The 26,753-nt window shown below is 34.1% G+C and overlaps 1 protein-coding gene across 1 annotated transcript in view; it reads right to left on the bottom strand.

Moving 5' to 3' along the window:
- The window catches only part of Top2 (topoisomerase 2), a 38,097-nt gene extending 11,656 nt beyond the window's left edge, over positions 1-26,441 (bottom strand). The window contains exons 1-20 of the mRNA XM_071592959.1: positions 26,425-26,441; positions 26,211-26,299; positions 25,963-26,128; positions 23,738-23,918; positions 23,413-23,656; positions 20,061-20,273; positions 19,737-19,910; positions 17,084-17,323; positions 16,874-16,979; positions 15,593-15,783; positions 15,202-15,333; positions 14,694-14,904; positions 12,717-12,826; positions 11,428-11,658; positions 11,026-11,273; positions 9,779-10,010; positions 9,482-9,684; positions 7,707-7,842; positions 6,125-6,282; positions 4,252-4,393 (exon numbers count right to left, since the gene is read on the bottom strand). Coding sequence (XP_071449060.1) covers positions 4,252-4,393; positions 6,125-6,282; positions 7,707-7,842; positions 9,482-9,684; positions 9,779-10,010; positions 11,026-11,273; positions 11,428-11,658; positions 12,717-12,826; positions 14,694-14,904; positions 15,202-15,333; positions 15,593-15,783; positions 16,874-16,979; positions 17,084-17,323; positions 19,737-19,910; positions 20,061-20,273; positions 23,413-23,656; positions 23,738-23,918; positions 25,963-26,122 — 3,312 coding nt within the window. The 5' untranslated portion in view covers positions 26,123-26,128; positions 26,211-26,299; positions 26,425-26,441. The remainder of the gene's footprint in view (positions 1-4,251; positions 4,394-6,124; positions 6,283-7,706; positions 7,843-9,481; positions 9,685-9,778; positions 10,011-11,025; positions 11,274-11,427; positions 11,659-12,716; positions 12,827-14,693; positions 14,905-15,201; positions 15,334-15,592; positions 15,784-16,873; positions 16,980-17,083; positions 17,324-19,736; positions 19,911-20,060; positions 20,274-23,412; positions 23,657-23,737; positions 23,919-25,962; positions 26,129-26,210; positions 26,300-26,424) is intronic.
- Between the last annotated feature and the right edge of the window lie 312 nt (positions 26,442-26,753).

The raw sequence follows: 26,753 nt of genomic DNA, 5'->3' as shown, positions 1-26,753 counted from the left end.
ACTGTATTCACCTTGTGACAGAAAGCATTATAAAAAGCAATCAGATTCCTCAATTGAAAATGAATGAAATATTGTTAACCTAGAATTAACCTGTTTGAACGAATTCAAGATATGACCACCAGTCAATAAAAATGATGTCAATCCAAGGATAATACAGGGTCTACTCCGAAAATAAGAAGAATGATTTATTCCTGTCTACGCAGAAGGTGGCGGATTTGTGGCAGGAAAGATGGTGAGGTCTTGGGAAAACAATGAGAGCCACATCAGTTGTCTGTGGACCATTACAGAATGCGGATTGCTACTAGGCTGTACCCCTGTTTGAGGGTCACATCACCAAATCACAATGCCATATTCCATAAAGCAAAAATGAGAGATAAAATTTTCTGTTAAGCTCAGAAAAACAGGTTCGGGACATGCAGCAGTGTCCCAAGAAATGCGCAAGGTATGCCAAGAGGGAAGACAGGAGGTTGACGACAAGGAATGCCCTGGATGTCCGGCAACAACACAATATGACAAAATTGTACTAAAAGAGACATGCTCAATTCAGTTTGACACCTGGGAGTCAGAATGTAAGCAGAAGAATGCTTTATTCCGAAAACCACAGTGCAATGCATTTTATCAGAAGATCCTGCCATGAGAAAGTCATGCAAAGATGGTCCTTAAGGGGCGGTCAGAAGTTCAGGATGATGCTCGTGTGATCTCTTGGACCACTGTGAAAGCGACTGACAGCCCCATTGATGTGGCACTACTGGAGTCCTTTTTGCTCCCTTGAACAAAAATGAGATTGAAAGGCCACCCTTTTGGACTGCTATATAATGTCAAAGAGCCTATAACAAGGTACTTGAACAAGTTTTCTCTTTGACGCCTTTCAGGCATTGATGCGTTGATTTTGTACTATTTGGAAGCATTTTTGGGATTTGTTCTATGTTCTGCAGTATTTTTTTCCAGCGAATTTATTTCAATTATTATTAAGACACTGTAGATCAATTGAAGATTGACGAAACTGGTTTCTAAAGGTATCATATTGCTAGGAAGAAGAGGAATTATTTCCTACATCCTCATTTATCATCACCAAATTTTTAAGTTTTACAAAATTTGCTAATGATTAATGACTGCCACAAATACATTCAATACATTTTGGTTACGGTAATTCAAGAGACTTTTATTATGCATGACAATATTATAATAATAAGTTTAAGGGTTTATAAAATGCTGATTATACGTACCTCATCCATTTCCTATTGGAAGCATGTAAAATAATAAGAGTAATGTGAATGTAAAAAGTATTCAATCAAGTTACATACATCAAGAAGACATAGCTTCAGCTCCAGCGGTCCAGAAAATAATTGATCGCTTGACCACCTTCCGAAAAATTATTTTGTGTTGCTATTCCTAAGCATAGGTAGTTCACAAATACTTCCATTTCATTTTTATCTTTTGCACTTTGAGATTGGTTGCTATTTTCTTTGCAGATTTTGGTGGTTGGGCTCATTTAACTACAAGTTCATATCTAAGATTTGGTTAAGCCTAGGTCCTTGAAAGAATTCCCTTAGGCTCTTTTTTTCCATTTTTTGTCCAACGATCTTGCTCATGCACATTATTTTGCTATTATGCTTCCTAAAATGAGAATTTTTTTAGTGAATTTCACTATAACAATAGATATTAAATCTGCTATAACTCATAAGTTTCAAAATCTTTGCCTCAATCAGTGAAATGTCAAAGTTGAACATACCACTGTAGAATAAAGTTATGTCATCATTATTTGGTTTTATATTTTTTATTATTATATGAAGATATGTTGTTGTTCTTAAACATTTTTAAGTGTCCCAACAGAGATTGAAAAAGCAAAACTATTTTCACCTTTTATTTTTCCCTAATTAGAAACTATATATCATGTCTGCAAAGAATGTGAGCAGACAAGGTGATGTATTCCATACTTACTACAAACATGTCTTTTAGGAACCAATAAACATTACCATTATACAGTAAACCCCCTTATTTGCACTTTTCTAAGGACCAGAGAAAAAATTGTAAAATGTGAGAAAATGCAAATAGTGGGAAAAGGAGAATTTTCACAACTGGAAATGTTCTTTTCCTGCCTTTTCTTTCAGTTTCCAAGCATTCCAGAATAAAAGAGGAACACTTCACACCTGAGAATCTGAGCTACACTGTCATTCAATAAGTTCAAACAGTCACCCAAAATTAAAATTTTGTGAAAAAATAAAATCATTATTTTTGATTCAGCGTAATTTTAGTGAGATAGAGCAAGTTACAATACATTTTGCTGCATGGACACAGTACAAATGACCCCATTTATCACTCACCAGTTCTTAAATTTTTCACGCTTCAGTATGTTTGGGTCGAAGTCATTATCACTCCTCATAATTTCAACTTATTTTGGATGTAGATACTCTTTCTCAGGTGTTACATGGTATAAATTATGTAACTAACTCTTAGTTGTAAAATGTATTCATTCCAGAGCACAAATTTTTTCCTGGTGGACTGAGATTATGGGTTTAAGTAGTTCAACATTTCTATCAAAAGTGCCACTCTGTACTGACCCACTGTAGTAAAATTCTATGCTAAAACTATTCACATGACTGCTATGTCTAACATCTTTGTACAATTTATACAATACTCTGTCCAATAAATACACTTGTACCCTTCAAAGTACTCTCCATTCGGTGCTATGCACTTAATCCATCTTCTTTTTCACTGTTCAAAGCACCCTTGTAAGTCCTCGCCAGTTAGGCTTTTTAGTTTTCCCATTGTTTCTTGCTTTATTGTGTCCACATCTTCCCAGTGATGTCCCCTCATCACAGTTTTGTATTTTAGGGCATAGGAAAATGTCGCAGGGGGCGAGATCTGGCGAATAAGGAGGATGATCAAGGATGGTGATTGAATTTCTTGCCAGAAACTGGCGAATAATCAAAGCTGAATGTGCAGGTGCATTGTCATGGTGAAGGATCCATCCATCATGTTCGGTTAAAATAGTGTGTATTGTTGATTTTCCTAAATTCAGTTCCTCAGCTATTATTCAGACAGTTTTTCAATGATCGGCACGGCCAAGGGACTGCACACGACCAATGTTGTCATCAACACATGTGGTTGAAGGTCGTCCTGGCCTTGCATCATCCATGGCATATTGCCAACCATCTTTAAAACACTTAATCCACTTCAAAACAGATGTTTTCTTCAGAGCATTATCACCGTAAACAGCTGTCAACATTTCAGTAATTTCTTGATAACTTATACCACAGTTCACCCGAAAAACTTGATTTTTATTCGTTGCTCCGTGGTTTCGTCAATTTCTATTTTCGACATACAGTAAAAACAAGGACAAGAGAAACTAACAAACTGGCACCATAAGCACAGCTCAACAATCCGCCAAGCACAGACTTCTCATTGGGTCTCAGGCAACTAGCGCCGCTAGTGGGCAAGGCTATAAACCACGTCGCAGCCGCCAGATTACACCAGTTCGTCACATTTATTGCACAGAACACGTATGTACAAAACTAAGACAAAAAAGTTTATAATGTACATGAGTAACTGTTTTAGAATGTGAAACACTTTTTAATCTTGCACATAGTAATGCAAATAGCGGCAAAACTGAAAATGACATGGTGTTTATGAGGGGTTCCACAAACATTGAAAAAAATGAAAATTACACGGAACGTGATAACAATGTTGTTCATTGGAAATACTGGAAAACATTAATTCAGATAGTGCAAATATGTATGGAATTTGACTGTATATGTTTACATGAATATTAATAGACTTGATACATTATTCTTTTCCTGAGAATTTATACCCTAAAATGTGAACTACTTTCTTGCACAATGATGAAATTCGCAGAGTGAAATCTCAAATTAGGAAGCATATAAGCAAAATAATTTGCAATCTAAGATTTAAAGAAAAAATGTCAAAAAATCAAGGGCATTTTTTTCAAGGACATTAAAGCCTAATCTTAGGTATTAACATTTATTTCAATGCCCACCTGCTCCAAAATTGGCAATTCACATGAAACAAAAATCGACACCACCATGATTCACAAAAGGTAAAAATAAAATAAAGAGGTTTTAAACTCCTGCCCATAGGACAACAACACGTGAAATTGCTCTTTCAATGGTCTGGCGAACAGTTTTTGAAAACTTGAAATGGACTGACCATTCATGTCTTTTTGTTAAAAACATTTATCAACAAGCATAATCAGATAATTATCAGCTATATAAAAATCATTTGTCTACTGACCATGACATCATCCTTATTCTGCTTCAACTTGAAGGATTTCACAGGATCAGAATCATAGCCTCTTTTCACGAGTTCTTCAATCATTGCCTTCTTTTTCTTGTTTTCAATTACAAGAACACCATCACACTTCTCGCAGATGAACCTAACAATAAAATGTCATTCATTAGAAATGGTAATTAGAAGAATAGAGTGGGCATACAATGTATCAACATATCTACTGGTAATTATGCATGCTTACTTAAAAACATAATTATATATTCACATCTTTTACACATACACACTCCAACAAAGTTTCACAACCTTAAATCAATTTCGAAGCCTCGGAAAATTTGGAAAGTAAGTCAATTAACAAGCTTTTGGAAGTGATTGTAAGTGTAGTGTACATAAAAGCATTTCAATCTAAAAGTATTAATCCTATCACGGCCAAAGTATTTACTCGTATATTGAAATACCCCACAGTGTGACAGGCATTTTGTTATTTTGTATCACCTTTTTAATGCATCACTATTTCTTTATTCATATTCTTTCTTGATTTTTCTGAAAATTGAGGAACATAAAGCCTACGGCATATTTTAAATTAAACTTTAGGAGTAATATTATCATGCAAAATGTTACTGAGTTTTTGGTTTAAAAAATTAGTTAGAAATTTGCAATGCTTGTAAAAATGTATTCATCAATATTGTAATAGAATAATTATCAGGATTAGAATATATGTATGCCTGATTAATCAAGTCAATGGTGAAGGTATTCAGTATAAAACAAAAAGTTGTTAAAATTACATCAGGAATGATAACCTAATGTTTATGCCAGGTGTTTGAAGAAGTAAACAACTTTAGGAAATGTAGTTAAATTACAAGAGCTTTTATGGAGCCCCAGGTATATGATGAGGTGGGCAGCGTAAATTCTCTCCCAAACCAAGGAATTGAGAGAGTACTAGTTTACCAATAGGGGAAATTTGGATGATTAATCCTTGGTTCTCTTTTAATGTCTCTCTTTAACAAAATAATTAGGGAAAAAATTCTTTGGTTTTATTTTACCTTTTGGTTAGAAAGTTGAATTCTGAGAAGCCTCTCCCTCTTATTGACACCTTGCTATTTTAGGAGTTTCAGATGATAGAGATAAGTGAGGAAACAGTAGGACTATAGGACAAACCAAATGCACAATCCTACGGGTTAAAAGGACTCTTACAAAGGTGAGGAAGCAGACCCCACAGTTGTCTCCATAAACATGAGTGAAAGATAACCTAAGGCAGGACAAGTAGATGAGCCTCATAATCCCCCCCACCAACCCTGGTACCCCTTCCCAATTGGAATACATTTTTTGAAACACAATGTGTAGTCTCATTTTTGGTACACTATCTTTAGACAATCACTAGGCTTCTGCTATTCTTGCTAAGGTTACCCACTAACAGAATCACTATTTTGGTAACTTTTCATGTCAATTTTGTGAATTTCTGATTATGTATCTAAACATATTTTCAAAATTTTTGCATTGCAATATTTTATGAGCTGTTCCACAGGGATATGAGGTACAAACATGTTTGGCCTAAAAACATTCTCAAAATGCATCTGGACAAGAACATGTGAGATTATTTGCACATTAATTAATTAATAAGAGATTAATAATAACTACTGTCAAATATTAATCAAATAATGGAAAATGCAGTTTCTCCACTAGTATGGGAAATGGCATCAACTACTAACTTTGGCTAGGGGCAATTCTAGTGCAGTTTTAGTTTAGATGACCCCTGAGAAAAATCAAGGATAACCTTTTAATCAATGTCAGCTATCAATTTATTATTAAAGGTCTAATTTTCATGCCAACGTAAGTTAGTGTGGAATATAAGCAATAAGAATAGAATGCAGCCACTAACCTTGCCTGATTGGAGAGTTTAGATACTTCTGTCTGCAGGAGTCCTTCCAAATAGCTCTTTCTCTTTTCATAGAATTTCAGTCTCACTTCAAAGAATTCCTTCAAGATATCATCCACAGATTCATATTTTCTCAAGCAGCCCATGGCATCAAAGCAAACCTGTTATAATTTAAATTAAAACGAACTCAAATTCCACAAACTTTAATACCCAACAAAACATGAGCAGTAGAAACGATTTACTGTCACAAATGTAGCGGTAGGATGAGTATATATCTAATGGACATCTTGATATAATGTTCTTAAATAATAAGAAATAAATAATGTGTAATACCAAATGTAGAGTTTACTGCCCATTGGTTTACATGCAAACAGTAACAGTGAAGCCTAGACATGGTACCCACAGTGGTGATTCAGTATTACAAATGACCCATCTGTGTAAACATGGAATCATAAAATTACATCTTTATTTTATGGCAAAACAAACATATTTTCAACAGACTAGGCAGCCCATTTGTAATTTCTTCGTGAATGTACATTTATAACACATTTTTTCAACAGAACAACTTTTCAGACAGTTTCCACCTATCAGTGCTCACAAATGCATTTGGAATTAAATTCTGGGCATCACACAATCTACCCTTTTCAATTACTTTCAATTTTCCCATAGTAATAGGTACCTGGAAAATATTTTTAATATGCATCAGCTATTACACTATATAGCATAAATGGGCTTCTAAAAAGTGGGCACAACAGAGACAGACCAAATGTTCAGATGGCGCTAACTTGTATCAGAGAAAAAGCATGGTTTGGTTGCCCCTAGTCCGACCTCAATCTGAAGAATATACTTAAACAAGCAATGTTAATAATGTTTTTTTAATGGAGATGGTATGTAATTTTGCACTAGAAAAATTACTATATACAAATATTTAACTACCCTATATGTCCACCAATCAGAAATTTTTCAAACGAGTACTTGAAATCCATTATTGAAAAGTACTTGAAAGTTATAAAAAGACAATTAAATGTTTGAAGTCATTACACTTACAAAATAATTCTCAATTAACTCCAAGATGTGATTCTTAACCTCAATCCAATGATATGCCATGCTCATGGCATCTAATGAGATGGACAGCCAAAAATATTTAAACACTATGGCATTATACCAATGTATGCTATGAAAATACTACAAACTCGTACAAATGTATGTTAAATTAAAATTTTATAGTTCCCTATGACATAAAATACCTGCATTGATGGCTATAATATCCTAAAAAGTCATAGGATTTAGCTAATAATTAATTGTTAAATCATCAATGGCAATAAATAATTAAACATAGCATGCAATGTTGTTCGCTCTCAGTATATGGAGATTCAACCATACCTATTATGCCACTAAACTTAAGGAATAACAAAAGTGGTGGGACCCGTGTCTTTAAGAATGCAAATACATTAAATATAAATAAAAATAAAATACATTTCAATAAAATTAAGAATATTTATATTACATATGTACAATGAACCATTTTAATACATAAATATAATGGATGTGATGCCATCTTAGAGAAAAAAACTAATGAACAAACCATGGAAGTGAGGTTCTGAATCGTCTGCAGTTTGAACACCTTGTGTAAGCCCTCCTCTTCTGCTTTTACTAATTTATCTTCAGTCATATGAACCACAAACCTAACAGTTGTGTCAGAGTTATACTCCCTGTAGTCACTGTAAATTAAATAATCATGATATTAAAAATGTCATTACAGTCATCAAATGTGCTTTTCCTAAATGACTTCTACAAGTACCATATGCAAAATCATTTCAATTTTTTCTATCAAAACAGAGTATGCCAAAAATCTTCCCATGATAACAAATAAAGGGCTTGTGCAGTATGATTACTCCACGAAGACATATGGATAAAGACAGAACTTTATGCCTTTATTCTTCAATGAATAATTGTTTTCAAACAAGAGATCTCTCTATATTCATTTCCGTCAAAGAATTTACGTAGTAACCAGCTGAAATGACTTAACTTACTCTTTCCACACTTGTGACTTCATATTTAATGGAGGCTACATTTATTGAGTTAAATTTGATGAGAAATTCAAACAAGATTAAGGAACATTTTTGCATGCATGTGAATGTAAAATCATTGGCCACATTCAGAAAATATATTATTTAAACACTAGCAAGTGACAAAAAATGGAGAACTGTTGAGCTGCCACTGCTCTTAGGAATAATTTTACTGGCTCCACATCCCAGGACTGCAGATATTCAAGTAATTTTTGCTATGCCAGCTTGAATATTAAATAAATGCTGCTACACTGACTACTGCGGTCTCCATCTTCATTAACAAGGAGAACTGCTACTCCTTACTCTATTTTATTATTGGCATAGATTGATGCCAGTCATTCGGCAAGACTTTAATATAATTCTGTACATTATTTTGAAATCGAACTCAGGTATGATTACTGGGTGCCCCAAGAATTGCCATTTAGAATTCATGACTGTTGGTTCACATATAGTTCAATCATTTGACTAACCTCAACAATCAGAGATGGGCTAACCATTCAAAAGCCACCAGATGCAAACAAAGACTTCACATTCTTCTACAAGATAAATAATGGTATATAATACACATTGACCTGACCTCCCTTGAGATTATTCTATGAATCAAAGCAAGATTGTTAAGCTTAGTGTGACTGTAATTTATGTAGTTCCTAAATAAATTGCAGTAGAAATACTACATGCTTGTTTGCATACCATAGGTCATTGGCAATGAACAATAATGAATACCATTATGTGACTCCTTGAAAAAAATATGCAAAAATAAATTTTCAGTAAGCTGAGGCAAAAATTATTCTTTGGAAAACTGTGAAATTTTTTACGAAGCAGGGAATTTATTTGTTATTTCCCGTAAAATCATTTGATTTTTGACAATTTTTACTCAAAAAAATTAGGTAAGAATTTCTTAAGTATATGAAAACTTTTTAAATTCCCGACCAGTAAGTTCATACTTTTAGTTTCTAGCAATGGTAATGGTCTGATTCATGTTTGTGATCAATGATTTTTCTGAATTTGATATTGTATGTGCATGTTACAGCCGATGTTCATGGGTTTGTACCAAACACTTATGTAACTATGAGCATCTATTCTTTTATGTATCTTAACTGAGCCTGTGTCTTTGCTCCTCATTGACGTGCCTTATATCATGTACATACTTCACCCACCTGGTATTTTTGTATTGTGATCTCTGGGCAAATAAAAAGTAATAATAATAATAATAATAATAACTTCAGAAACTTTCCTTAACAAAAGGAATGCAGAGCATAGGAAAATTGTGAATTAAAAACATTAAACATACGTTATCAACGAAGGAACCTTTTCGGCCAAACCATGAAGCATGGGCTCCAAAACTGTCTCCTTGTACGCCTGGGTCCACGTGCCAACTGGAAGTTCTGTAATTTCAAAGGAGGTAGGCCCAAGCATTGATATTTCACCACAAACCAATGCACGTTGATGGGCTATATCAGTTACTGTGCCACGGAAATTCTTATACCAAGGTTTCTGAGGAGTAAATCACAATTTAGGTTAATAAACAAACATAATTACCAAATACAATGAGATGCAATAAAGGCAACCACAGAACACAAAATCCTACCATGCTCTCAGGTGCTTCCCCATCAAGAAGCCTCTTGATATTGGCTATTATTTCTCGTGGGTTGTAGTTTGGAATTTTTGTCATCCAACCAGTACCAATTCCATCAGCTCCATTTACTAATATCATTGGTATTACAGGAACATAGTACTCAGGCTCTATTTTCTGATTGTCTTCTTGCAAGTAATTGAGGAGTGCTTCATCATGAGGGTGGAAGATAAGCTTTGCCAAGGGGCTAAGCCACAAAAAAAAACATTAATTATTACAAATGATAAACACTGGAATACCAATTACATTTTCATTAAGCGGTCAAATTATTCCTCCACATTTAAGATGTTCTAAATTATTCTTAAGATATTCATAATACATTAATATTTTCTCTTTAATTATTTGCTAAGTTAAATGACTCAGCAACAACTAAGTCAGAAACATGAGAAATAAAAGGGCAAATACACTGAATAATTATTCATATTCCTTGGTAAGCATGAATTTTATGACCAACATAATAACTTCCAGGAAAACAGGCAAATGTCTAACATACTGATCTCATTTTTTTCTTATTTTCTTAAGGTGAATGGATCTGTATCACAGGATTCAAAAGACCAAAAAATAACTAGGCATAGCACCTTGGCAGCAAACCAATATTACTATTCCTGAACCTTGCTTCTTAATATTATTTTATGGCGCAAGTTACTAAATCACAGTTTAACGCTTTGAAATTGATTTCAAAAATTCACCATAATATCTTAAATTTTTTGAATAACTTGCTCTGACAATATTATTTTAAATAGCATACTGATATATTCTATTGTTTCAGGCTTCACTTCGTGGAAGTATTTAATATCCATACTAAAAAGAAAGACTCATACTTTTCCACAGATTTTATTATAATTTTATTATATAATAAAATCTGTGGAAAAGTACGAGTCTTTCTTTTTAGTATGGATAGCATACTGATGTTTGAAGGTAACAAGGAGGTAAAATGTTTAACAGTGACAGGTAAACAAATTCTTCTAACCATGGTAGCCAGTCATACACTCAATTGATTTCTACTCAGCTCTACTCTAGCCAACCATTGCTCTACCTCATGGCATAAAGAGTACTTGGTTGTTGACAAGAAAGAAGTTTAGAACAAGTTTAAATTCCTATATGGTTTGGTGGTGAAACAAAATAAGCATAAAATGAAAACCAACATTTTAATAAAATTTTTATCAATTAAAAAAATGCATCCGGTGCTTGGTAATGCTTACCTTAGCATGGTGAAAATATACCTAGGGCTGGCAGCATCTTTGCCACCCTGTAATCTGGAGCCAAATTGACCAATAGGCTGCAAAATATTTATATTATTGCTACCGACAAAGTTTTGGGCCAAATTAATGATTGTGGACATAAGAGAAACTTCACCATGGTGATAGGCTGAGTGTTCAGCCACTGAACCTGCCAATTGTGCAACTTTTATTTCACGTTTATCATTTCGCTTGAAGCAGGTAAAGACAACCTGAAAATTAACATTATGAAATTCAACTTAATTTTATTGTATATTTATAATTTTTTCAAAAATATTTTTAATATTTGTGATAGCAAGATTGCAAAAATTCAGTAATTTCATGAGACAATCCATGTTAATGCAATCAAATCCATTACTCACTCACCTTTCTTTGTCCAGGTTTTAAACCATCAACCAGACAAGGTAGGGAACGTTCATTATCAAGGTTGCTGAAAAGAACCAGCTCTTTGTTCACAAAATCTGAAAAGGTGACCACTTTTGTGTTAGTCTGGTAGAGGAACGTGGCTGTAAGGCCTAGTTCTCGCCTTCGTTTGGTATCCTCCATCCAGGTGGTCAGCCATTCCTTGCGCTGATCAACACACTTCTTGCTGAAGGCCTGAAATTGGAAAATTAATGACACACATTACAAAACTGTGCTGCTTCAACAAAGAAACCACTGACATTAAATAATGTAAGTGCAACCTACTTTCAGAAGTAAATGATAAATAATAATTCCAAGATTTTACCACTTGCATTTAAAAATTTTTGACCTTTTTCAAATAGTAATGTACAGTGAAAATACTAAATTGTCAGACTATTTCAAGTTTCAAAGTATAACCTATGTGACAATCGAATGGTCAAGCCCTTGGTCAACATACTATATTACACCACTGTACAATGCACAACTTAATACATATTAAAAACACACAACTCTAGTTTTTGGAACAAAGTGAAATGCATGGAAAGCTAAGATCAAATGAACTAATTACTTCCTTTTACTATGAAACTTTCATAGCTAATTGAAATATGTCTGGAATGAAAGAAACCCAATAGTCAGGAACCAAAAGATCTAAATGATTATGAAATGACATTTTCAGGGATGCATCTCAATTCCCACTAATGATTTTCAACAACTATGAGTAAGCATTTGTGTTTTTCTGTAATACTATCAAGGCATTTGAATCATCCTCTTGTTAAAACAAAAATGGCGACAGAATTATTTTCTCTTCTTCTACGATCACCAGAGTAAGCATTGCCATACTTGCCCATCTACCCAAAAGTGCATTTTTACTGCAGGAAATATTACATCATTATCTTTGTATTGTTATAATAGACCAAGAACTTTTACAATGTCAATACCAAAAGTGGTGGTGTTCATGGGAGGATTACTGTGAATAAATACAGTAATAGTGTAATAATAATACATGATACAGTTTATCCATGTGAGTACACTAATACATGCCAGTATTTTTGCATTAAATAGGAGTCCCGACAATGGTGATAGCAGAAAACTGAAACACAGTATAAAGTAATTATAATGGTAAACTCATCTTTGCCACTAAATAGTTCCACCTCAATGCTTGAAAAAGAGTACACTGTGCTTGGTTGATATCTGGTGTAACTAGGGTGCCAAAAGCCTTGCCTCTTTGAGATTTAATCCTGGAGATTACTCACCATGATGATGGAATGATCATCCTGTGGACCACCATGCTTGAAAAGAACACGATGCCGTCCCATGTCAGCAAAATATTCCCTAGCTTCCTCTGCTGTAGAGGTTCCCAAACCTGGCAGAAAACAGTCAAGTGAATGTTAACAAATCTGTGATGGGCTATGTAAGTCAAGAGTAAATTCAGGTGTGAACTACTTTTATAGAATTAAATTCAAGTAAAAATAATCCACAGATTACAACTAAATTGCTAAAAATAAATTTAATGAAATTAATAATAGGGCTCTAATCAGATAATAGACATTGAATATCCTCTGGCAATGAAGCTCAGTTATATTTTTCAGTTTACGATGCTTTAACACATTCATTTCCTAACTCCCGATGGTGGGGAAGGTAATTTGATGATTTTTATCATTTCCACTTGCATCATTCCAGTACAGAAATTATTAATTTATTTTGTGACAAATGTGACAAATCCTATGCAAATGCTAGTGTTGACTTAAAATCAAACAGATAGTTTTGCCATTAAAATATTTTTCAGGCCAGGATTATTATAGTTATGCTCAAACTGAATAAATAATTGAAACTAATAAGTTAAATAAGTACCAGAAATATTTAATTTTATTCAAGTTTTTAAATGCTAGAAGGTAAGCTAAAAAAGTCGAGGCTAAATTTATACATAGATTTTAAAACTTTAGAATGCATTTGGAAGGACGATGCCACAGTCTTATACAGATGATTAATAGAGCCTAAAACCTTCATCAGTACATTTTTAATTTGGTGGGCATTTAGCATATATTTAACATATTGGCAAAATTTTATGCACTAAATCTTCACCATTAGTACTTCGGGTTAACAATAGCACATGTACCACTTGTGCAACCTCTGGCACGATCCTCGTAATGCGATTCCTAAGTGAGTCATTAAAAAAAGTTTGTTTAAAATATGTAAAAATGCAATTAACACAGGGAACATTAACAATATTTCCCATTGGTATAAGTTCTGATTCTTAACTCTCACTGTTTTCATGTTTTCCGTAACACCCTGTTCCTATACCTTGCCTTATGGAGAATTGATTCTTCTAGTATTTAGCCTTCTTGCTTAACATATCTGAATAATTGCTAGTTCTCACTTCCACTCCCTCGTCTCACCCTTTTCCTCCAAACCTGACCAGCTGTGATAATACGCTCAGCTTGTAGCCTAATTATACTATCCTATACCAGATGCCCCATGATAGATAACAGGTTATTAATATGGAACTTGGATGGAAACTCCATGGTTTGGCTGCCCAAGTTATAAACATACTTGCCATTGGCTACATTTGTATCAGGATATTTACTAGTGACATCACTTTCTCACATATTACCGTTACAAATATAGTAATGCTTTCAGGGAAAAAAACCAGTAAAAGAAAAATCATGAAAAACATTTGGCTTCAAATACACCTACCCATGGCAGGTATAACTTGAAACAATTATTTTCCAAGTCAAAAGAATGACAACGCAACAATTTCAGAGTGTCAAAATCATTCGCCTAGGCCGGGATCCCAGTCGAAGCAAATAATTTTTACACTCGGATATTGTTTCATTATAATGCATATTAGCAGATGACTCCATCTTAAGTTATTGTTGCAGCATCTCCTGTAGTTTCTTGGAATTTATCTAAAGAATGACGCCAGAATAAACTCTCGTATCTGGAGCTCAAAGATCTCTCCACAAACCCTCTAAATTGTAAAGCACAAAGGGAGAATCAAAGACTTAGCGATTCCACTGGAAATGCAAAGTAAATAATATTTTCTTCAAGCTAAACAAATGCATTTCCACAAAGTATCGGCCTCAACCATCTCTCAAATTTCTAAATTGAATAGCTGGATAAAGAGAGTTGTGTTTAAGCTCACTCTTCCCATCAATCTCATTTTTTACACAAACAAATACATCCAAAATCTTGACTCAGTGCAAAATAATATTTTCCGTTAAAAAAAATACCTTTGTAGTACTTTATCTTGAAGCTATACCAGTTCCCTGTGTCTTTCTTCCAGTCCTCAAATTCAGGTAATGAGTAGAAACGTAACTGAGTGGAGCCCTTCGTAGCTTTGACGATTGGAGTGATGAATTCCTCCAAAAATGGCAGTTTTAACAGTGATGGCCAGTTGTGATGGATAAAGTTAATAAGAAGTCCCTTGATGTGGGAGCCATCCTGATTGAGAAAACAACATATTATACATTAACTTATTGGCTGACATAGGCAAGTTGCAAAATGCATTAATCCCAGCTTCTTAAGCAAAAAAATCAAGAAAATACACCCATCAGTACACAGACAGTATAAGTACACAATCTTAAAGCATTTATTAATAAAATCTTGACAGTTCCAAAAATCAAAGGGCTATTTCTGTTCTCTTGCAACTAATGAACAAGTGAACTTAAAAAAATTCTCAGTTGTTGAGCACAATTATACAGTGTTGGATAATGAAAGTATAATTCTAATTTAACATACCTGATCCTGATCAGTCATGATCATCATTCTGCCATATCTCAAGGTCTTCAGATCATCAACTGATTCATAAATCTTTTTGTACTGAAGACCCATTATTTTGATTATGTTGTTAATTTCTTGATTTTCAATAATCTAAAAGTAAACAAATGACAATGAAAGAGCAATAAAAATTTTGTTACTATACATCAGACAAACCATTCCTGATATTTGACAATTTATTTTTTAATTAAATGTGATTAACAACCACAAATGGAGTTCACAAAAACAGAAATACCACTACCACTTACTCATTACTGTTACTCAAAATATTTATGAAGTAATTAGAAGTCTATCTGAATTGGAATCATCTACATGTCTAAGGAGTTCGTAAATAAGCGATGCATTAATTCACCTGCTTGTGGGTAGCTTCACGAACGTTCAGTAGTTTACCCCTTAGAGGAAATACACCATATTTATCTCTTCCTACAACAGCAAGTCCAGTTACAGCCACAGTTTTGGCTGAATCTCCTTCAGTAAGAATGAGTGTACAGTCAAGAGAATTTCTGGTCCCTGCATCATTCGCATCCTCCAGCTTTGCAATTCCTATATTGAGTACCAAAATAAGGATGATGATATGGAATACAAGTTTATTACTTGAAGCAAAATGAGTGAAAATAAGTCTATTAAGATGAATAACCCTGATAGAGCTTGTGTATACACAGGGAAGTTTTTAATATCCATAAAAAAAAGAAACTTAGGAAAATTCCATTATTTATTATATTTTATTAAAAAACAATCAGCTCAGTAATCAACCCAAAGGCCAGTTTGGTAGGTGATGATAGAGTTCACCCAGTACTAAGCCCAACGGCATATGAAATTCACACGTCAAAGTAGGGGAGGGGCTAATTCCTTTCCCTGGGCCGGTTATGGTTTCCCAGGAAGATCTGGTACCCGAAAAATCACATAGCTTGGGTGGAGTTGCAGGTGCCCAGAGAGGCTTGCCCGGGAATCGAACCCAGGCCCTCCAGTCAGTAGTCCAACATTCTACCCCTGGACTACCACGACCGACATTTTATTAAATAGTTGCAAATTATCTAGTTCCTTTTCATTATATTTATCAAAAAGTTCAGCACCAGAAATAATAAGGGGGGACAATTTTATTGTTAGCCAACATTATTACATCATATTTAGCCAATCATTCATAGGTTAAAAACAAGTATTGACTCTCCTTGGGAGGTGAATATTTCAATTCTAATATAGTTAAAAACAACAGCATGAGACATTTAAAAAATTCTCACTAATAGCACTGGTTTAATGATTATTTTACTTACAACACTAACAGAATAGCTATGCCTAATGAGGATACCAATGAAATAGTTCCACTGACGCTATTGCTATCATATTTTATCACAAGAGCATTCCTGAAATTGGTAACATATTTTTATAATATTTTTCACATAAAAATTTCATGGCAAAATAATAACTTCTTAATTTTGAAGGTTGATCCTGGAAAAAAAACAACTTCTCAAGGAAATGAATTGAGTGAGAAAATTTACTTGAAAAGGGTAATTCCTCAAAAAGGGAAAGAATTAACAAAAAAGACGGACAACTTCAATGCACAAATTAGTACAAATGTAACATTCAAGTACATATGTTAGGACTGGTGAAACTGAATCAAAACTGCCACACATACCTTTCAATTTATTTTGTTTCTTGCCACTGCATTTCGTTTGAAGCTGATTCTCAGCCTTGTATTTTGCCCATCTGAGGATGGATTCAACGATTCCTAATTTAGAGACCTGAATCCAAAATATTACAAGAACAATCAAATTTCATTGCCACACAATGAAGAAAGAGCTTTACATACATAATTTCATGGAATTTAATCATAAGAGGCACTTACAGCAGTAAAGAACTTGTCAGAGAGCTTGCACTTTGAGCCAAAATTTTTGGACTGCAGAGTCATATTTTCCTTAGTTTGTGAGTCAAATGCTGGGTTAACAATGAGGCAGTTGACAAAAATCCACATGTAATTCTTTATTTGATGCGATTTCACTTGAATACCGATCTTATTCTTCTTCTTAAGTATCTCACTCACCTGCTTCACTATCATGTCGACAACATATTCTACATGACGGCCACCCTGGGAAAAGAATAAAGGTATTTTAAGAACTTTTGTAAGGCAATATATTTATGCTCATACATAATCATACAAAAGACATAACAACGTTTTCCATAGCAAACTTTTATGTAACATAGTATAACCAAATCTAACAATATTTTTTCTCAAAACTAGTGCTTCCAACTAACAAGAAAAATAATAATTCCATTGTATGATCAACCACAAATTTGGGTGACTAAAAGGTTCCTATTATAAAAATCAAGAAGCTTTTCAGGATTTTGTTTAATTTTCTGAGTCACCATAGATACTTGATTTTCAATGTTCTTTTTTTAAAACCATAATCTGTGATAGTTCCCTCCTTTTAGTTTGAAGACCTTTTTCCTTTAACCCTGAATGATACTTGCCTACTTTTCATTAACCTTTACTATCCGTTGATAGTTAAGACGTGACAATAATGACTCTCCTAGACTTTACGAAAGCCTTCGACCCTATTGAGTAAGATATTCTAGCAGTAAAACTTCAAATCCTGAATTTTTCTTCCTCGTCTTTACGATTCATTCGCTCATACTTAAGTAACCGGTTTCAAAGTGTCATCACACGTGATTCAACCTCCAGCTGGCTGAAAATACAAAGGGGTGTTCCATGAGGATCCATACTTGGACCGTTGCTTTTTTCCCTCCATAAGTTATAGTTGGGAGAAGTGAATGATGTCTGGTATGAAAGACTGCACAGAATCAAGGATTAAAAGAGTGTCTTACGAAGAAATAAGCCAAAGGATCCTGGAAAGTTGACAGGGTGTCAGAGGGACTTGTGTAAAAAATGGATTTGAAAAAGCTTTAGGCAATATTTCAACGCCAGTGCTAGAAGATGAGAGTTAACTTCGGAGAGTGAAACCAGTGATGTGCCTGAAGAGATAATAAATGCACTTTGCATTGCATTGCCTTGCATTCTTGTATTTTATTCTTTCTTCTATTAGTTCCCTTGTCTCCGTCGTGATCCATGGTTTCTTCATGTCGGCTCTCTTTCTCACTAGTTGCTCTTCTTCTGCGATTGTCCTCTTCAGTTCATCCCATCTCTCTTCAGGGATCCTTTCTCCTTCATCACCTAGTTTGCTGTCAATGGCCACGGAAAAACTTTCTATGTTGCCTTTTTATGCCAACAATTTTGAGTCCCACCTTGGTTCTTGTTCGGTCTTCTTAATTTTCTTGTAGCAAAGTTGGCTCTCCATAATTACTAGGTTGTGATCGCTATTTATTCCTGCCAATGCATATGTGTATACATGTATTTAATTGCATGCATGCGTATATATATTGTGTATGTCTGTACTTAGAAATTTTATGGCCTTTATAATATGTATATGATTATGGGTTAAATGGAAGGGACCATTTGATCTCAATTTCACCCATATTAAGACCTCTATCTATCTATCTAAAGATAATGTTTTTATCTCCCTCAATCAATTAAGATTAAATGTATTTCAAAACAAAACTTATCAATAAATTGCACTAGTACATTATCAAGTACCGAAACAAAATTAAACCATGAAATCTACACGGCATTTTAAATGAAAATAGATAATGCTTAAAGAGATAGTAACTCAAAAAATTGAATTTTTCCTGGGTTTTAAAATAATGATTGATATGCTTGATGCATAGTTTATCAGTGTACATAGAGAGTAAATACATCCCTTATTTGTTGCAAATTAAATTGTTAAGGGGCAAGCATACTTTCATTATCATACGATGTGGCACCAAGAGGCATATCTTTTTAAAAAGTCATTTACAGAATAATTTAGTTCAGCATCATAAAATACTTCAATATCATGTTTTCATTCACAGTGCATTTCCATGTTTTAAAATTACTTGGGAGTGACACTGACAAATCAAACTCAAAGCATCAAGAACAGCGCTCACATCATACGCCAATATGGTGGATAGCCCTTAGCACTGTGTTTGTTATTGTTTGCTGGGTCTAGCAAAGTTAATTAGCAATTATAATTTCATTTTAAAGCACAGCTATTTCCAGTAATACCAATTTTGTTACAATGGTACACTTCCGATATAAGTGTTGCACCCATATATTATATCCCACAATAGATATATGACATCATTTTAGTCCAAGCTAACCTTCACAACTATTATGTTAAAAATCAAACATCACAAACAAGAAGGAGAGGTGCTTAAAAAAATTATTTGTTTAAAAAATGTCCTTTTCATTATAAAAGCCAACTACTACATTTTCATCACTACACTGCAGCATCATCACTTTGAGTACACGTTTTCATCTTAATATGAATAGTTATATCCAATAAGCTAATTGGAAAACAGTGAGAGAGCAAATGGATTTTACAGAAAATTGCAAAATCATGCATCTCAATTATTAATATTTTTTACTTGTGCAGGAAGTGTTTGATATCCATGCACATAATACCTACCTTGGTGGTTGCAATACTGTTCACAAATGAAACTTGTTGGAAGCCTCTATCCGAAATTGTAACAGCAACCTCCCATCGATCATTTACAACTTCATGTATAGACTTCAGTGATTGACCTGTCTCATCTTTCTTATCTTTCAGATATAGTTCAACATAATCCTTGAAGGATTTTACCTAGAAAGTTAAAGATTGAGTAAATGTCTTCTCTTAATACAAACAGGAACTAGCAGTTTCCTGGTAATTTGAGCTCAACACAAATAGTTGACAATAAAAGATCATTTGTCATTTTAGTAGCCAAAACCAATGTATTGAAATGGTACTTACAGGAAGTTTTTTCCCATTTAGGTACACATTCACTCCACGTGTGGATGCAGCCACATCAAAGGCACGTCGGCTCATTAAGCTAACTATGTCTTTATCTAGAGTTTCCATTTGAAATTTCTGTAGATCTGGTGAGAATGCAATTCTAGTAAAATCTTCTTTGTGATAATCTAACAGCTTCACTTCCGAGGCCTTACCCATATTGCCATACCAAGTCTATAAGAGAAAGAGAGAGAGACAAGCAAAACCATTAAAAATTACAAGAACAGGGAATATATTAAATATCAATCAGCTCAAAGTTATGACAGTATAAATTCATAATATGTAAAAAAAAACTTCAAATCACTGCTAACATATTTATCAGCAGAATGCCTGCAAACTACTAAATATCTAAAATAAACACATCATTATAATGTATTTTCTTGAGTATGCATGAAGTTTCCATTCATATGACAACCAACTATGACCTTTCTTTTACGAAATTGAGACCTGCAGCCTTATTTCCTTAAATGTTAATATGCTATGCCATAATTCAAGACACTGACATGTGGTGTAATGGGAACAGCCCAATCCTTAACCATATCAAAAAAGACCTCGCACAATGTCACTTCACCAAGCATCTGTGGGAAGAAATCATGGAGCGATTTCAACCCGGAAATGATACACTAAATGGACAAAGAATGGAGGATGGACAAGTGGGAAGAGCTGGAAATCAAGAGGGAATTTGAAAAAGGGTCATTTGGTCAACGATTTATTGATTGAACACCTCTCCCTAATTCTGGAAGCATCCCTTTCCTTCATGGACCTAACTACCCTCACTGTGAACCCCTCTAAATGCCTTTCCTGATGCTTAACACCCCTCTCCTCCTTCCCATCAATGCTGATAACAAACCCCCCCTCTCTCACCCACCCCTTTCCCCACAAGAATATACAAGAATAAATGGACTGCAACTTGAGTGACTTTGTACCTAATGTTGATGCCTAAGCATTGAAACTAGGAGTACCTAAATAAAGAGCAGTGGAAAAATACATTGCGTTCTTCATTCCATGAACATGAACTTGCAAAAAGTTAGGCCAGAAACCATCAAATACAGAGACATTACTTTTTCTGCAAGAAAATATCAACTGGATGCAAGTCCTTCCTATTTAATGAAGAAAATTGGAGGTTACTGTACCTCTAAATTCAATGAAATACCTAAATATTTATATATATTAGTCAGTTAACGCTGTAAAAGGGAGAATAAAAGACTGGTTATTACACAGACTGGATTAGTGCTTGGAACAAAACATGACACAATATATGTGACTTTATAATTGCATACACTTTAAGCTCTCATTTTTGTTTACCTGGCACCTGCTGTCAAGCCAGAACTGCCTTGGCAGAACCAGGATGAGTATTCCATGTATAAATTTTTAATTTATATTACCTTTGTATGGTATATCGTGAAAAACTACATGTTTCTTGGGGGAGTAGTAGATTTAGGTGAAGCAACCAGCTACTGAGATCATTTGTGCAGTTAGGAATGGATGGGAAATGAGCAAGGGTGGAGAGAAACCCAACATCAGCATTAGCCTACTCTCAATGAAAGGCACCAAGGGGTTCACAATTGAACACCCCATTCGACGGATGGTATGTTCACTTGAAGTGCTCTTCACAAAGCACCGCAAGTAGAGATCGGGATACCACTAAAAAGTCACGCAAAAGAAAATGGTTAGGTCTATATGCTATGAACCCTATAGAGCCAATTTCAGACCACTTTTTAAGTCTTGCCATATTTACAGCCCCATCCATTAATTTATAATTCAGTAATGTTTAAAAAAAATAATGGTTATTTTTCCTTGATATAATGGTTTACACGCCCATGAGACCAAGATATGTGATATCTTTAATGTAATATCAGCTAATATGACATTGATTTTCAAAGGAACTCACTCAATGCATCAAATTACACCAAGTTACCCCCAGGGATTTAAAATATTAAATCTCTCAGCATTTTTACAAAGGAAGTTTTTATGTATACATGTAATTGAATGATAAATGTTGTTACCCTTATAATGGCTACATGAATTCATTTTACTACTCCAATGTACTATTGGTGTTTAAACATGTATTTGTGGAATTATTTTGCAGCAGTGTCCCCATCTATGGACATAACCTGTATAATTATGCATCATATCTGTATAATTATGCATCACAGTACTGTACTCTGCATATTTTCAATTGGGAAAAATAAATTGAAAAGGAAGAAAATTGGGACAATCACTTTTAGGAACTTAAGCAAAAATAAGGAAATTGTGCTTCAAAGCAACCTAAATTAATTTAAGAGTCTGGAATATTTGAAATAAGATGTACATTCAAATTAATGCTTTACTACAAAAATCTCAATGAACTCTGCTTCAGAAGAAATGTATCCCAGCATCACACTTGACCAAGATTACCCCATCTTCAACTCACAACTGGGTCCCAATAGGAATCACAGGATGAAAATGATTGCTTTTTACACATTTCATGACACATTAACAAATAAACTATTCAAAATGAGTGAAATAATACTCGAGCACTTCAGCAGAGTACTGAAGCCCAGATAACCAGCCTGCTGCAAAACATGTGTATGTAATGTTTATGATTTTATGCGAGAGGTGTTAAATTTTTAAGTTTGTACCGGCTAAATTACCCAGCACATAAATTACAACTAGTGGGGAGTAAATACACGATGACACAAATGCTACCTCAGCTCAGCATGGTCCAGGTGAAACTTGGACATGCCCACACTTATTAATATTCTACTCAGTCCAAACAAATGTCAATCACACTGCATAGATATCAAAGTTTTGTGATTAGGATAACAATCACATACATATTGTTATATATAACTTGGTTATGTAGAACAACAACACATGAATAGCACATTACAAAATTTTTGGGGATGGCTCAGTGATATACTCTCCTAATAGTTTACAGTTACAATTTTAGTTCTGCAATCACGTTTCTTCCACTTGTACTAAAATTATCATTTTTACTCTTGCAACATAAGATGAAAAACATTTTCCCATGAGCATTTCATGGGGCCCCTTGCCATTTCAACTTCCACCAGCTGTTTCAAGAGCACCATTAACCCAATGACTTACCAGTGGCTGGGAATTATATAAATGAATCAAAATTCTTTCGTCTGAACTATGAACATGCCATAGAAATTAATTAAAAAAACGCAAGAAAAAATAAATGAAAGGTCAAACCTATGTCAGTATATACTATAAAATTGACTTTTAAACACTATACTGTAATATATTTCACTTTAGTATTACGATTAAGACCCAATACACATTTAAGTAAAAATGGCATATCAATACTCACCTGCTTAAAATATTTCTTGAACTCCTTAGAAGCAGTTTCCACTGTGAATTTTGTACTAAATATATTGCAAAGTTTTGCTCCATAACCGTTTCTACCTCCTGTAAGCTTTGCTTCTTCATCATTGTAATTTGAAGATGTCAACAGATGGCCAAAAATCATTGTAGGAACATACATCTTCTCCTCTTTGTGCTCCACAACAGGAATTCCTCTTCCATTATTCCACACCGATATGAAATTCTTCTCCCTACACAGAAAATTGACAGCATATCAAAAACCACGACTAACTTGCGGTGAAAATACAGTATGAATGGCTGTTATTACTCACGCATCAATATCTATTTTAATGCAATCCATTGTTGAATCATGTTGCTTGTTGTCAGCAGCATTAACAAGAATTTCATCAAAAATCTTGTATAGCCCAGGTACATATGATATATTACGCTGCACCATTTTATTTTCTTCCTGATCATACACCCACATTAATTCATTTACCGGTAACACAGACCCTATGGTTAATAAGTATTAAAATTAATTTTAATACATACAAACAATAAAGAATTTGACAATAAAAATTAATGCTAAGACATTGATATATGATATAACTATGCGCTAAAATATTGACATAACAATGAGATTTAAACAAATCTGTAAGAATTGTTTAACTTGTGTTTGCAAACTGGAGTTGTATCAAAGAATTGGTAGGATTCAATAACTGTGCCTTCATGTACATGAAAGTAAAGTAAGAAGGAAAGTAATAACTTTAGAGCAATTAATCTTTTGAATATACCGTTGTTCACAGGGCATGGAAAGTAAAATTGTACAAATGAGGGGAATGTAATATGGTCTTTAGGCCAAGAAAATACATAAATAGATCACCTGTTGGCTCTTCAGCAAGTTCTTGCAAAATGCACTGATGTACATATGAAAGTGTATGGTGTATCTGTTGATTTGGTGAAAACATACGACTGAGTAAACAGGAAAATAGTGGAAGGTTTTGGGAGAATATGAAGTAAAAGATCAGTTAATGAATGCCACATAAGTCATGAACAATGCTGAAGAAATGAAAGTTATCATTTGAAAAGTAAATGGTTTGAGAATAAGGGATTAACTGAGAAAGTGAGGGTGACTGTTATCGAAAAGACTCATTATAAGGAATATTAGAAGTCTCAGGAACAATAAAGCATTGATGAAACTATGTACAAATTGAACTGGGTAAAAAACTGTATGAAGGACAGAGTTTTTTGGAGGGTGTTAGTAAATGGGAGTAATATTCCACAGATAATCTCAAATTAAGCTTCAATGACTTTCCCTGGCCCATAATGAAATGGTACAAGTGTTATGTATTCACATGATGACTAAGTAAACCAATTTAACTCATTCACATGCATGAAACACATTTAGTCTCACAATAGACTGAACAGTATCAATCTGGTGTTTTCACTCTTCACTCACAATTGAGGATTCCTTAATAATCAACTCAAAATATCTAAATTTATTATGATACGTAATGAGATCAGTGAAGGAAATCATAACTATTTTCACCACATTTTTTTAAAGATATACTTAAGATTTTTTTTAAATAAAGAGAACTCATTTATGCGACTAAAAAATCATCCTCCCATAAATTTTTCAACAATGTTATGGGAGCATGTGGAGCCTGTAATCAAATACATTGCAAACCTAGATTAGGTAACAATATTTCCCTCTAATTCATTCATGTTTGATACTTCCACCCTTCCTAGAGCATAAATGCATCAGCGATTTCATAAATAGATCAAACGCAATACTGCTACATCATTTCAGAGCCTGAGAGACAGTTTCAAACACTAATTGAAAAAGTTTCAAAGATTCAGAGTGTAAGGACGAAAGAGGAATAGAAATAAGAGTACATCATGGAAATTGCAAGTTAAAAACTTGAATATTAAACTATGTAAATTTTCATTATTAAATTATTCCAGCTGTTTCGATGGTTTCCATGGGTTAATTTAGAGATAAAACTTGATGTAGAGTTGACTTCATCTTATGGTATGACTACAATTGAACTTAAACAAAATTTGTAATAAACGAAGGAACACTAAAATCAACACTCTTTATCATGTAGCAAAAACTATCGACGGTATAAATCATACACCCATAACCATTATGCTCTTGAAAACATGATTGCCTAAAGAAAGAATTTCAGTTTGGAAGAACTTATAATATTATATCAAGAGGATAACTAACACACTGGAGTGATGGACATCCTTGCAAGGCTCTAAATTGATGGGATCTCCATAGTAAAATACAATAAATTGTTCGGCTAATATCATAACCTTCACAGAGTATTCAGGCATACTTTAGTAAGAGCCATTCCATTGCAGGCAATAAGTAGTGCTCACAAGGAACTTCAGAGAAATGGCCAAGAATTAATTACAAAACTAAGCTTTTCAAGGGCTAATACAGCGGCATAAAGCCTTTGAAATTAAGTGCTCACTCGGAACAGCAAAACATTAATGCAATTCTCACATTGGCAAGAATAGCTACACTTGCAAAACAACAGCATACACTTACCAATATAGGTATCAGGTCTAATTAAAATATGCTCAAGTTGCGATTTCTTCTGGTATATTTTTTCCACCGCCAGTTTCTTTCCCGGGGGCGGCTTTTTCGCTTCCGCATCTCCTCCATGATCACCGTTTATCATCGCTAATTCACCAGGAGGTCTCTCCATATTGTGCTGCAGATAATCACGTAAAAAAATATATATCTTTCCAAGTTTTACAATATCCATACTACAAATATTGCAACACGTTACTTACACAACAAAAGCAAGCATAAAGTGGTGAAAAACAAGTATACGTCAACCAACTTGGCGCGAAGCACAATGAATGGGTAAAACGGGAGCCAACTGTAACGGGATGAATTCACTAAGACCTACGATTTTGTTACATTCACATTCGAAATTACTCTATTATTTTAGGTAAATAGCGTGAAGTAATACAATTAAAACATAAGAGAAATGGCATCACAAACCCAGCTTAAAAGATATTGAGGCGCTGAGGTTACCGACCAATAGTGAAACAAGTATGGCCGGATAGCTTTGCTATTGGTTCATAAAATTTAAATTTGACAATTATGGTGATGACAGTTAGTCATTATTTTGATAAAGATAATAAAAATGAAACCACACACTCTTTAAAAAGGACTAATAAAGATTTGACGAATTTTTACATTTTCAAAAACGTCAAGTGCGGAATTTGTACCTTTGAGAAATATTTCCAGGCACTTGGTTTTTCTAGGCTAGACAACTGTTGGAATAAATAATGAGAAGTCGTGCACGTAAAATGTGTAAGTGTGTAAAC

This window comes from Hetaerina americana, unplaced genomic scaffold (genome assembly GCF_022747635.1).
Source record: "Hetaerina americana unplaced genomic scaffold, ioHetAmer1.1.p SCAF_5, whole genome shotgun sequence".
In the NCBI taxonomy this organism is placed as follows: domain Eukaryota; kingdom Metazoa; phylum Arthropoda; class Insecta; order Odonata; family Calopterygidae; genus Hetaerina; species Hetaerina americana.
The sequence above is the reverse complement of the archived record's forward strand: the minus strand, read 5'-3'. Positions and strand labels throughout refer to the sequence as shown.